This window comes from Camelus dromedarius, chromosome 10, assembly GCF_036321535.1.
Source record: "Camelus dromedarius isolate mCamDro1 chromosome 10, mCamDro1.pat, whole genome shotgun sequence".
Classification (NCBI taxonomy): Eukaryota; Metazoa; Chordata; class Mammalia; order Artiodactyla; family Camelidae; genus Camelus; species Camelus dromedarius.
Window position 1 is genome coordinate 55574445 of NC_087445.1, and position 13166 is coordinate 55587610.

The 13166-nt window shown below is 43.6% G+C and overlaps 2 protein-coding genes across 9 annotated transcripts in view; one reads left to right on the top strand and one right to left on the bottom strand.

Moving 5' to 3' along the window:
- Positions 1 to 3788: 3788 nt before the first annotated feature.
- LOC116152698 (uncharacterized) lies at positions 3789 to 5407 on the bottom strand. Its single transcript, XM_031450149.2, is given in 3 exon segments — positions 3789 to 4441; positions 4443 to 4632; positions 4635 to 5407. Coding segments are annotated over 3 exon segments (525 nt in total). The 5' UTR covers positions 4774 to 5407; the 3' UTR covers positions 3789 to 4245.
- A 1484-nt stretch (positions 5408 to 6891) lies between these two features.
- The window catches only part of ZNF462 (zinc finger protein 462), a 132011-nt gene continuing 125736 nt past the window's right edge, over positions 6892 to 13166 (top strand). For 3 of the 8 annotated variants that reach the window (XM_064490373.1, XM_064490377.1, XM_064490378.1), the window contains exon 1: positions 6895 to 7591. The gene's annotated coding sequence lies outside the window, so the exon portion shown is untranslated. Of the gene's footprint in view, positions 7592 to 7798; positions 8281 to 9893; positions 10387 to 13166 lie in introns of those variants that run through there. The other 5 variants (XM_064490379.1, XR_010382769.1, XM_064490380.1 and 2 more) reach the window with 5 other exon arrangements.

Genomic DNA, 13166 nt, shown 5'->3' on the forward strand with positions numbered 1-13166 from the left:
AACTAGAAGGTCTATTTTTTTCCATATTTTCAGCAACTGCGATTATATTTACTAACAACTGAGAAATGTAAATGTACATATACAGTGTATATTTCTGCTAACTTTTAGGTATAAAAGAATATCAGAGCTTTCATTTACATAATTAATGAAGATTATCTTTTTCATATTGGTCATTAGAAATTTTCCTTTGATAATATTTGATAATGTTTTGGGGATTATAGTGGAACTAGATGTCAAAATATGAGAGTAGAAATTAGGAGACCTGGATTTCAGTCTTTTTTACATCAATAGCATCAGAAGACCTTAGGTTAAATCATTCAATCTCTTTGGTCCTAAATTTTCTTTTGTATAGAAAATGTGCTCAAAATACTCACTCAAACCTTCCTATTGTCCCTGTAAAGAGCAAATTAAATTATCTTTGTGAAAAAGAGATATTGTAACACTGTTTTATTAGCAATATTAATAAGGTCTTCGAGACACATTTGTAATTTACACATTTATAATTATAATTTATAATTTATAATGTGTTCTATCATTCAACTCTAAAATGTTTTGAAATATTTAAACAATTGGTAATTCAGTTCAAAGAAAGCAGTCAACTCCACAATATGTGTGTGTGTATATATGTACACATATATATGTATGTATATATATACTATATACTTTTATAACTTATATAGATCATTTATAAGTTCTACATTTTCTAAAATTTTTATAATGAGAAGTCAACTTACTCTGGACATGCTGGCATATTTCCTTTCAAGGTGGTTTTTTGAGTATGTGCACTAGGAAAAAATAATCAGTGATCATAATTTTACATCCAGATCTTTTACCTAGCAGGAGACCATTTTTCTATTTAATTTCAAAATCTTCATAAATAATTTTAAGCTGCCTATGTCATAGTGGGGATATATTATTATTGACTTAACCTTTCCTCTTCTCTTAATCACAAGTTATTTTCAATTGTTTACTTTACCTGTATCATTTTCTTGTGTAAATCTTTTCTACATCTTTGACTGCTTCCTTAGGGTAGATTCTAAGAGGAGGAATTAAGGGAACAAAAAAGTGTGAACATTTTAAGACTTTAAATATGACTTTAAAGACTTTCAATTGCACTAAAAAGACTTGTGCTAATTTCTTTTAACATTTTTTTATTGAGTTATAGTCATTTTACAACGCTGTGTCATGACTTGTGCTAATTTTTAATTCCTGCTAAGAATATATAATGAGAGGGCTTAATTGGGGCGTATACTAGCCACCACTAGACCACACAATTTTTTTTCTTATTTTTTTAATTATAAAAGTGATTCCTGTTGGCAAACACAAAAATAATTCAGGCACTCTCTTTTTTACCTTTCTCACTCTTACCACTCAGAGTTAGGTGTGTATACCAGCAGGCTGTTCTTTAATCCAAAATTTTTTTCATTATCCTAATTTTAATAATCATATATTTATTTTGATGTATGTTGAAATTTTATATATAAATAGCCCATCTGATCTGTGATTTCATGAGTATTATTGCTTTTGATGGAGCTCAGATTTTTTTTAAGTTGATTTAAAAATAAAACGTATTAAGTAAATAACAGTACAAGTCAGCACGTGCAAACACGTCAAAAATAAATAAATTTTGAAGGTGATAGCAGAATAACTTTGGAAAACTGCCATGGTGGCAAGTATAGCTTCTACAGCTGATTGTCCTCAGCCAGCTCTGTGTTCCTGACCAAGTCACATCCCCTCTCTGGGCTTCAGTTTGAGTGCAAGTAGAAGGAATCTGGAAATACTGGTCTGTCTGCTGAAAGGGATGCCTGAACAAATGGACAGTCTTTCAACTGAGTCTTTTCCTTCTAAATGTTGGTTCATCTAATAGTTGGTCTAACACAGCTCTTTCTTTCTTAAGAAGACCCTTGGGTTGGAAGAATTTCATGATAAATTATGAATGAAGATAAGACATTGACTTTAGGATAAAATCCAAAAATCTTATTTAAACAACATATTACTTCTCAGTAACTCCATAGGAGGAACAAAAGTGTTCATATTAATCATAATCTCCTTATTAGTCAAAGTCCTGTATTGCTTTTGAATAACTAAAAAATCAAAAGTTCTATATAAATCCATACAATGGGATTTTTAAAGCTAGTGGTTCCTGAAGTAGATCGTGCATTTAGACTTGGCCCCATCTTTGTATCCCTAGTATTCAGCTCTGAGTATGGCATATTGTAGACGCTAAACAAATATTCAGTGGCTGACTGATATTCCACACGAATATCCCGTATTCCAATAACTACTTTGACAGAACTGTAAATTTAACTTCTAACTGGGAAAGAGACCTTTTTTTCTGAATTTTAGAACATTGCTATTGAAACATCTTCTTTGGTATCCAAAGGTATATATACAAAGATTCACACAGGCTAAGTTTAATATAAGTTATGGCAATTTCCCTTCCTTTGAGAGCTGTTCAGAATCATGAATTACCCACCTTTCTCATCTTTCAGTAAATGTCTCTTAGTCACTCCTCCCTAGGTGTGGACACTAGTCAATAGTTACATATGCTTAGATTTGGGTTTATGAAAGCACAGTGATTTTTCTGTAAGGAATCAGAAGGAAGGTGTGTTAGTGACTTCACTTTCCTGATATTTGGAAAATCCATAATTATCCAATCTGAGGTCTTAAAATTTTTTTTTAAAAGACTGAGTAATTTCCAACAAGAATAAAACGTCTTAAAAATTCAAAATAAAGAACCTATTGAAAATAACAAACTCAAGTAGTAAAAAGACAATCTTGAATTGAATGGAAAAGGGTTTTGCATTGGCAGGAAAATATCACCAAGTGCAAGAGATGTGTCACAATATGGTCAAATGTTTAAGGTGGAATAATTAAGACTTCTGAAAAAGCCATACTCTCTATTCATCTACACTTTATTTTGCTAAAATCATCAGCTTGAACAGTTTTCCAGCTGGAATTTAGAAAACAGGGTTGTAAACTGGATATATATATATATATATATTTGCATAGTTTTCAGGAAGCAGGACTTTTCCTTTTTTATATGATGTAACGTAAATATTCAAACAATGACATTGAAACATCTATTCACTCTTGTTTCAGTTGAAATTCTATCTTTGGAATGTAGCCTGTGGACTAAGTCTTCCTTCTTTCCATGATTCCTTCCTGCAGGGGACAGAAGTCCCCTTTCCCTCCATAAACACTTTTCTTTGAGAGGTTTGGATGCCTTCCTTTCCTAACCTTTAAAAACCAAAATGATTTATAGACTATCCCACTCCTGCTAGAGTTGGGCAAGTAAGTGGATCATATTTGCATGGGTCACTCTGATTATAGGACTCCACTATTTTTGAAGTAAAATTGCAAGATTTATTATTCTATTAATGCTCATAAAGTCACTCTTTTGATGAGCCATAATTTCCCTTTATGAGGAGTCTGTATGCCAGTCACCCATGATAAGGGAGAAGAAAGTCCAGACTTGCCACATATTCATATTTCCTGGAACATTTATAAAGTCTTGAAATCCCATATGACTCCAGGGGATAATGGCATAGGGTACAGTTTAACAAAAGACAAATTTCACGGAGTCAACGTCTCCCCATGAGACTTCCCGCACATTGTTGCCTGTGTGCAAAACCCAAGCTTTTCCATTTTAATTAAAAAATTTAGAAATGAACTCTCCTGGTGGAGAAGAGAACCCACCAACTAGGCTTGTATTATCTTTGTGAATATTCTTAGGGAATGAAATAGCAGGAGGTGTGAACTTTCTCCTGTTTATCTTAATGGTCCGCTAATGGCAAAGCATAATTGCAATTACTTAAGTGCCAAGTTTGTCAAGGTTTTCACTAAAACCTTCAGCCACAACACTTTCTTTGACCCAGCTTTTATTTATCCAAATGCTTTCCTATCATTTGGAAGAAAACTACCCCCAATAAAAAAAAGCAAACAAAAAGCCCACTCCCCAGCCACGTTTAATTTTTTTCAGTTCTTTTAGGTGGACAGTTAAGGAACTTGTGACTCCAAAAAAGTCGAAAAATTTGTGCATGGCATCATTGACATTTGAGCCTTCCCACATTCAAAAAAGCAGGGAAATGCGGGAGTTTTGCAGGAGTTTGCTTCACGGCTTTGGGAAGTCAATTTGCTCCTAAACGAGAAGATGGTCTTCTAAAGACTATCCGGCATTTGGAATGGAAACTTAGCCATTGTCCCTTTCGCCCAAAGCACCAACTGGAGCAGCCCGAAAGCCACCTATCTCCCCACCGGTCTCTGGATCTCCTCGCTGCCTTTGTCCCTTCTAGACGTGGAGGCTTGGAGAGGAGGTTTAGTTTCCAAGGATTGGAGCGTTTGAAGGGCGGGGCCATCTCCAAGTCCATCTCCCCTTTTTGTCCTCTTCTCCTGGGACGGGAGGGAGGAGCCAGGTCCCCCCGCGGCCGGTTCGGGAGCTCTCTATCTCGGTCGCTCGAGGTGAGTCTGAAAGGGCGGCAGCCCGTTTAATTGCAGCGCAGGTTAATTTCTTGAGTTCACCGCAGTCGGTCCGCCAGCCGCTTCGCCGGTCTTTGCCAAGTGAGTTTACGAGGTCTGAGGCGTGTTGGGGCGCGCTCACGCTCTCGCGAAAGGCTCCTCCCCAGGGCTCATTCCCCGACTGCGGGAAGCCCTCTGGTGCCCCAGGAGCCTCGGGTTTCCTCTGACCTCGCTGCTTCCTCCTCCTTCCGCACCGCCCGGTTCCCCGCGCCGCTGCCCCCACCACGCCTGCCCCCGGGGAAGGGCGGCCCCCATCTTAGGACTTCCGACCCAAGCCAACCTAGAAGGTACCTTCACGTCGATGAAGATTTTATCACAGCTTCCCAATCCCAGCAGTAATAGGAGCTTTCAACCTGAAATACGATTGTTATTTTCCCGGTGCAGAGCTTGACAGAAAAAGTCAGCTTTTTATTAAAGACAAAGAGGTAAATTATCAGCCGGGGCACTGAGGGGACGGCGGAGACCTGGCGCGCTTCCTCTGGTTGCCACGAGGAATTTATGGGGGAGCGGCGGCCAGCGCTCAGACACCCCTGAGGTCCCTGGGGGAGGAGCTCGGGGCGGTAGGACTTCCCCAGGTCCCTCCGGGCACCTGGCAGGGGTAGTCCTCCCAAGTCTGTACAAAGCCAGGGTCATTTCAGTCCTGAACAGCCTTACCGTCCTCCTCTCCCCTTTCTTCTTTCTCTTCTTTCTTTGACTCCCGTTTCCCTTTCGCCTCTAAGCTTTCTCCTCCTTGTTCTCCTCTCCCTACTTTTCCTTTTCTCTCTCCTCGCCTTTCCTCTCCCTCCCCCTCCTTTCTTCTCCACCGCACGCGCAGAGTGTCATTTATTTATTTATTTATCGCCCCCGCCATCAACACCCTGTTAGGGCTCCCAAGCTTTTCAATGTGAGTGGGAGGAGAAAAGGGCAGGAAGTGTTGACTGGAAGGGGGTGAAATCGTGCCTCTGGGTGAGAGATTCTACCCCGGAATAAACGATTGGGGAAAAGCTGGGAAAATGAGGATTCAGATATGTTTATAAAACCCGGCTCTCTGGTGGGAACCTACTCCGCGCGCGTCTCCTCCTCCCCTTTATTGTGTGGGTTTTATGGGGATATCTTCCCGGACTGTTGTTAGGGGTGAGGGGAGGTAGTGAGTACTAAAGAGGACAATCTTGCCCTGGATCCGCCGCACCGCGCCTTCTCCACCGGATGCGCGCTCCCCAATGCAAAGGAATCCAGCAACATCCCCCAATTCAGACGCGGACAAAAGAAACTTTAATTAAGGTTTCTGCCCCGCGCGCTGCGTGTTTCTCTCTCCCGAGGGCTGTCGATGTCCAACTCGAGGTTGCGAGAAATAGAAATGGTACAACCAGCCCATGCCCTTGAACTTCAATTGCTTCTGACTTGCTGTATCGATTTTTTTTTAAACTGTAGGGACCCCCCCCCCAACGCTCATCAGATTAAAGCCTTAGGAGACATTAGACGTGGTGAGAGAGGAGGGTAAAACCCACTCCTTTGCAAAATAAATAGTTCAGGACGATTTGGGGGGAAATTACACTAAATAAAAATTCAAGGTGTGAAAGCTTCATCTTGGCTCTCTTGTCTTCAACACCATGACACCTTATCATTAGGAGCTCTGATTGTTACTTTCCGAGCCTTTAGATGATCAGCCAGAAAGTGCAAACAACGCGGGGTTGGAAGGTGTAAAGTTATTTAAGTAGGCTTTTTTTCCCCTTTTGGTGCGCCGTCAAAACACTTCACAAGTTAGGAAAAGAAAGTGGTGGTTCCGAGGCTCGGAATGATGGGTTCTTTCCCTCCCCCACCCCCCCATTCCATATCAGAAAAGAAATAAAATGCACAATGAGCCTTTATTTCGGGGGAGAAGACTTCAAAATACGTGCCAGTGGTGGACAATTTGAGCTTTTCGCTGGAGATACTCACACCGCAAGCTGGAAAGGGATTAAAAAGCCCCACGTGGTTGATCTGGGTTTAGACTTGCAGCCTCTAGTTCCCCATGTATGTTCTTTGCAAAGATTGGCCTCTAGATGGATGCGTGTGAGGGACTCTCGGGGGCCGCTGCTCGGCGCCTCGGGCAGGGCTGATGGGGCGAGCGCTATGAGCGGCCCGGCAGGGTCCTCACTGGGGGCTTCCTCTGCCGGCCGGGGCGGCCGGGCGCCTCCGGGACGCGAGCGCGCACGCCTCAGCCCGGCCGCCGCGCTCCACGCACCGCCTTCTCCGCAGGTCTTTATTCATCTCATCTGCCTCTTCCCCTTCTCCTCCTCCTTTGCCTCCTTCTCCTCCTCTTCCTCCTCCTCCTCCACCACCACCACCACTACCTCCTCCTCCGCCGGCGCCACCGCCTCCTCTTGCATCTCACTGCCCTGGTTCTGTGTTAATCTGAGTGACAAAGACAATGTCCCAGCCTTAACTTTGCAACCACCTTGCCTCCTTCTGGGGTTCAGCGAGGGGGAGGGGGGACAGCAGCCGCAGCCTCAGCATCTCCTCCACCTTCTCCTTCTGCTCTTCTCCAGCTCTTGGATAATTCTTCCTCCCCCTCCCCCCAGCCCTTTCCTCATTTCTTTCTTTCTTTCTTTCTTTCTCTTTTCTTCCTCTCTCCTGCACGTTGTTGTTGTTATTAGAAAGGCTTCGCGCACCCCCTGGTGCTCCGGCGTTTTGTGTGGCAGGAGAAGATTGTCTGCCTTCTCTCTTTCTGTCTTGCTTTCTCTCTCCCTCTGGTTGCTCATTATTCAGAGAGAGACACAGAGGGAGGGAGAGAGAGAGCGCGAGGGAGAGGGAGAGGAGAGAGAAGAGGAGAGAGAGAGGGAGAGAGAGAGTGAGAGGGAGAGGGAGGGAGAGAGAGGGAGAGGGAGAGAGAGACGGATATCTCAGGTCATCTGCAGCTGCAGCGAGTCTGAGGAGCCGAGGAAGGCAGGGAAGATGGCGATCCTCCATTGCTGAGACCCGGCAGAAGCACATGAGACTCCCAAACAACTTCCACAACAATAACCCGAGCAGGAAGAGGAGAAAGAGAAAGAGGATAAGGAGGCGGTGGGGCTGGAGAACCCGAAACACCTCCCGGCGCCGGGACGCTTCTTCTGTAAGTTACTGCAATTAACAAGCACCTCGGGGTGGTCCGAGTGCTCCGGGGAGGAGAGCGCGGGGTGGTGGAGGCACAAACGCGCTCATTCATTCGGCCAAGGAGGGTTGGTGGAGCGGGGAGGAGAGGAAGTCCCCTGCATGGACTGGCTGTTGGAAGAGGAGAAGAAGCAAGAGAGAAGAGGAGGAGGAGGAGGGGAAGGAGGAGGAGGAGGAGGGAGAGAGAGCTGGAGGGGGAGGAGGAGGAGGAGGAGAAGCGAGGGAGGAAGAGGAGGAGGAAGAGGAGAAGGTGGTGGTGGTGGCAGTGGAGGTGGCTGTGCTTTTCCTGCTGGCTGCTCCTTCTGCTGGGGGGAGCGGAGCGCTGTGGCTTAATTAATTTCATGTAGTTCTATGGAGAGAAGAGAAAATGAAAGATGAGTGAGAAGAGAGCTGGAGGCTTAGGACGGATGCTGCGAGTGTGGGGACAGGAGTAGGGACAGAGAGGGGGGCGGAGGGCGGGAGGCGAGGAGACCTGAGCAGAGAGCCAGAGGGAGCGAGCGAGGGGCAGAGGAGGGAGCGCTCCCAGCCGCCCCGACCTGAGCGGGTTGACCTCTTTCTTTCTCTGTCCCTCTCCTTCCTTTCCCCCTCTCTGTCTGCCTGTCCCCAGCCCGATGGCAAAGCCGTGCGGATTGGCACCCCCCTCTTCCTCAGGTATTTGGCTCGCTCTCTCCCCGAAGTTGGGATGCGGGGTCGGGATGTGTCGGGGGGTAGCGGCGGCGGCTGCTGGTGCTGCCGGTGGAGAGAGAGGCGAGAAGCGGGAGCGGGGCTGGGGGGTGGGGGCGCCGACCGGGTTGGGGGGCGCAGGTTCAGGAGCAGCTGAGGAGCTGTCTCCAGGCTGGGGGTTCAGAAGCGTCTGGTGGAGGAGGACAACGGTTTCTGGAGAGGAGAAGCCATTACACATGCTTGGCTCTCCTCTGAGGAAGGGAGAAAAGACCCCAGGCAGGGGCCTGGGGGTCGCCTCACTCCTGGTGCGGTTCCCAGGGGTCTGCCTTCCTTCCAGACACGAGGGGAAGCCGCAGCCGCCCCCCATTGGAGCAGCCCCTCTCTTTCCCTTTCTTTATCTCCCTGTCCTCCATTTGCAAGCTGTCTGCTTTGGTTCCAGTCCAGACTCCAAAACACAAAGCTTCTTCTCACGTTCATTCTCCAGGCTTTTCACCATTCCTGGAGGAACCCTCATTTTCTTTTCATTGTAGCTCTGAACCTACTGAGAGGGAGGGAGGCTGCCTGGAGTTCCTTTTATATTCCTCCCCTACTAAAAAAAAAAAAAAAGTTTCATTTTTAAGCACGCGTCTGGGATGGGAAAAGACCAACCAGTTGGGGCTTTCTCCCAGGCTCCCGGAGGCTGTGTCTGAGTGTCTGTGTTGGCTGTTTGGTTTGCTTTGGTTTTGTTTCTGGAGGTGGCTTGCAGGTTTTTTGAGGAAGTGACTAGTTTGGTTGAGAGCTGGGAACTGAGTCAGGTAAGCCGTGTCATGTTGTAACTCCACCAGAAAATGGAGGAGAGCACGGTTTCCAGGAGACAAAGCTGAGATGGGAATTGTTTATAAAATTATGGATGTCTCCATTTTGAAGCTCTGTTGGTGATGACTGGAGGAGGAGGCTTGCCTGCTTGCCCCGACTCCCCTTCCAGGGGATGAATCTTGTGGTGGTTCCTCACTCTCTGTTTCTTGTGCAAAGAAATGAGGGGCTTGGAAGGGCTGCTCAGATTTTTCTCCCACCAAAGGAGTGTGGCTACAAGTTATGGAGGGGTTTGTTTCCATTTTAAAGTAGAACTTTTGGAATTTTTTCACTCCTTTTGAGTGGACCTGAAGGATTTTGACCTCCTTCAGGAAAGGCAAGGCAAAACCTGAAACCTCTCTCCACTGAGGTCTTCACACAACTTTAAGCTGTTCCAGTTCTCCTGCAAGTCACCAGGAAATGTGATTTCCTCACTGTGAAGATGGTGGTGGCCCTGAGCTGAGATTTTTTTTGGAGTTCTGGGGCTTGGTGATCATCAGGTTGTGATGCACTTTAAGACTTTATTGTCTGGTTGGGGTTGATTCCTGCAAAACAGCAGCAACAACAAATCCTGCAAGATTTTAGAGGAACTAGATCTAAGACTGACTGACCCCAGTTTCTCCAGGCTCTACATTTCTCTTCAGGCTGCTCCATTTGTGTATTAGGCCTTCTTTGAGTTCCTTTGTTTTCCCTCTTCCCTTCCATTCTGCTGGGGTTTTTTTTTTTTTTTTCCCATGTTCTCGAGTTTCCCATGTCTTCTTAACCATATCACTATGGGAACGAAATTTTAATATTATGTCGGTTGAGAAAATCTTATGTCCAAGTAGCTTCGCCTTTCTAATTGGGGAATTTATTAGTCTTAGAGGAAGACATTTTGTGAGGATGGTTTGAAGAAAGGACCCAAACCTACCCCAGTCCACACACACACTGATTGGGAGTTCTTCACAGATTAGTTCTAGAGAATGTATGTCATTGATCCAAGTGAAAAACTAAATTCTGAAATGCTTGAGGAATTTTGAAAAGCCAACCAAGAAGATGTTGCTTTTCCATTAGGTGAGGTAGCCATCTTGAGGATGAGGGAAGATGTTGGAAGAATTTTAGATGGAGTATTGAAGACAGGTGAGGAAGGCTCCACAGTGGGATAAAAACCTGGAGGAGATTCAGAACCAATTAATATATTGTAAGGAGGCTGACTGGACCTTGTTTTCAACTAAGGAGGAAGATAGAAAGGTACCAGCCTCAACAGAAATGAGGAACACATGGGTGAGCGACTTACACCAGCTTTTTTTTCTTGCTTTGCTTTCTCCTCTGTCAGGTTTGTGTGTGTGTAAAGTTCTTTATGTCTACAGTATTTTTGTGCATATTGAGGTCGTTTTAGATTCCCAGATGTAGTTATATTCTGTTGAGTAACTGGTAGCAGTGTCATTCAGTAAATGCACAGGGCTGTCTATGACAACATCACATTCTTCCAGCCAAACTGTTATGTCATTAATTGAGGGTTATTGTTCTTCTGAGGGGTGTGAAGAGGAGCAGTACATGGTTCTTTAGCTGATAATTGTCCATGGTCAGTGAAGCAAAACCCTGTTTTTGCAGAAGAAGATGTATGGTTTTGAAGATTTTCAGTTAATGTGTATGCTCATTTAAAAATACTTCTCTTCAGGGCTCTGATTCTTCATTAAAAACCTAGGGCTCTCCAAGAGCACCTGAAAAAAAAAAAAACTTACTTGGAATCATACCTTTCATTGTTCATTTTTTTTTGAATGTTATCTTTTGATACCATTACTTTTGCTCTTAAGTAGAATGTCATCACTGTTGTGTTTAAATTTGCTGATGCGCACACACACACACACACACACACATACACACATACACACACGTTCCATGTTCAAACTCAGGAAGTTCAAATGCAATGGGATAAAATGAGTTCTTTGGGAAAGTAATTACGAGATAATTTTGCGTCTAATTAACCACATACATTTATGTAAACATAAATACATTATATGTTGATCTCGAAGCAAACTTCCACGATAGCTTTGTGGTGGTTGTTGAGACCAGGATAGCAGGTTAATTACTTATTCCAGTAGGGGAGGGGCGGGGAATCTGACAAACTGGTTGCCAGTCCAGCAGTTTGACTCACACTTTTGTACTTTGCAACCAAATGTTCTGGTGTCTTTATAGACAGCCTTAGAGCTGAGTTTTTCTGGAGGGAAAAATTAGGTATCTAGGAGGCACTTTGGGCTTTGAGAATATGTTCTAACTAGTTACCTAAGAGACACATCCATCTCTGATGTTCTTCCAGCAACATAAGAAGCACCATTATATTCAAGACATGGTTTCTTGAGATTTTTTTTGGATATACACATTTGAAATGGGACAAGTATTTTGGATAAACCGCTAGTAGAGAAATAAAAAGTGTCGAACTGAACATTCTCAATTGATGTCAGAGCTCAGAGATCCTTGTTTTTGTGACATCAAGTTGATGAAGCTTGTTATGTCAATTTTTACCTAATTTGCTCTCATATATCACAAAGAAATCATTCTGTGGAGAAGTATATGTGAGTTGTGATGCATACTGCTATAAAAAAGATTCTTGTTGGGCCTCCGTATTCCATATTTCTCAGATTTATTTCCACCTAATTCATTGATCACATTCCCAGAGGACCTGTTTTTTTCCTCACTCTTTGGAGTTGGAGACAACTTTTTTTTTAAACATTTTTTTATTGAGTTATAGTCATGGAGACAACTTTTAGATGAAAAAGAATTATATATATGTTTAATTTATGTATCTATCTATCTTTCTTTCTTTCTTCCTTTCTTTCTAATGAGTCTTCTGGAAGACAGTAGGGGAAAAAGAAATCTAACTCTACTAATGGACTTTAGAGTACTTGTGGTCAGTTTTCCTGAAAGTAAAGAATGGTAAAGTTGCCTTGGGAATGAGTTCCGTTTTTCTGTGTGATGGAGTTTAATAGGGTCTAGTCCATCTGGGGCTCTTTCCTGGTGTTGAGATTTCTCGTTTAAGGTAACCTTCCTTATCTTCTTTGTGGTATGTGCCTTTATCAGAGTTACAGTTCACTGCCTCATGGGACAGGACATTGACAAAGCTGTATTGAATGTTTTAAGTTGATGGCTGGGGAGCAGAGAGGCTATTTCACAATGCCACCCTCACAAATTAGGAAATATATAAATAATGAACTCAGGGTATGAAGGATCTGACTTGAGTGTATGATTGGATGATTAGTCTATGGAAATGAAGGAAATTCTAAAGAAGTAGGGGGAAATATTTCCAGTGTCTATCACTAAAACTTAGTGAACTGGGGGGGGGGGGATCAGTGTCTGTGAGTGTGTGTGAAAGTGCTTAACTTGTGAAGTTCACATATTTAGGAAATTGGTAACTTTGAAAGAAACATTAGCTGAGTGTTGGTGACCTATTAATTGATTATGAAAAAACAGAGAAGAAAGTAGATAATGCTAGAAGAAAATTCCTCTTCTTGTGTGATATGCCAGGACATCTGGCAGATGTTTTGTTGGGCCCTAAGGAATGGACAGTTTAATTTTAGCCCTAGCAAGGAAATGGGAAGTTCTAAGCTCTTTTAATAGCACAAGTCTTAGTTTGGGGAAGGTTGCTTAAAAAAATAAGAAAGGGAGAGAAGAGAGGCATTTATTGTACTATGAAAGAACTCCAGGGAACACTGAGATTAAGCTGAGGTTTTGGGGTGATGGACAAAAAATATCATTTCCCAAGTAGAAATTAACATAAAAATCATTTCAAACTTGACTACTTGGGAACACCATAAATGATGAATATTCAGGACTTTTAATAGTCAACGGGCAGATCTTCTCATCAAGAAGCTGGTTGTTTTGTGCCTTGGAGAGGTCGTCTACTTCCTATCTCCCCTCCCCCTGTATTGTCATGGAGAGGAAATTGGCACAGGTCAGAAAGTTCATTTGTAACAAAGCCAGCCTAGAACTCAGGTCTGTGACTCCCATCAGGGGCCCTTTCCACTGCCCTCCTGCACGTGATTTGTAGCGGTTTGTGGAGCACT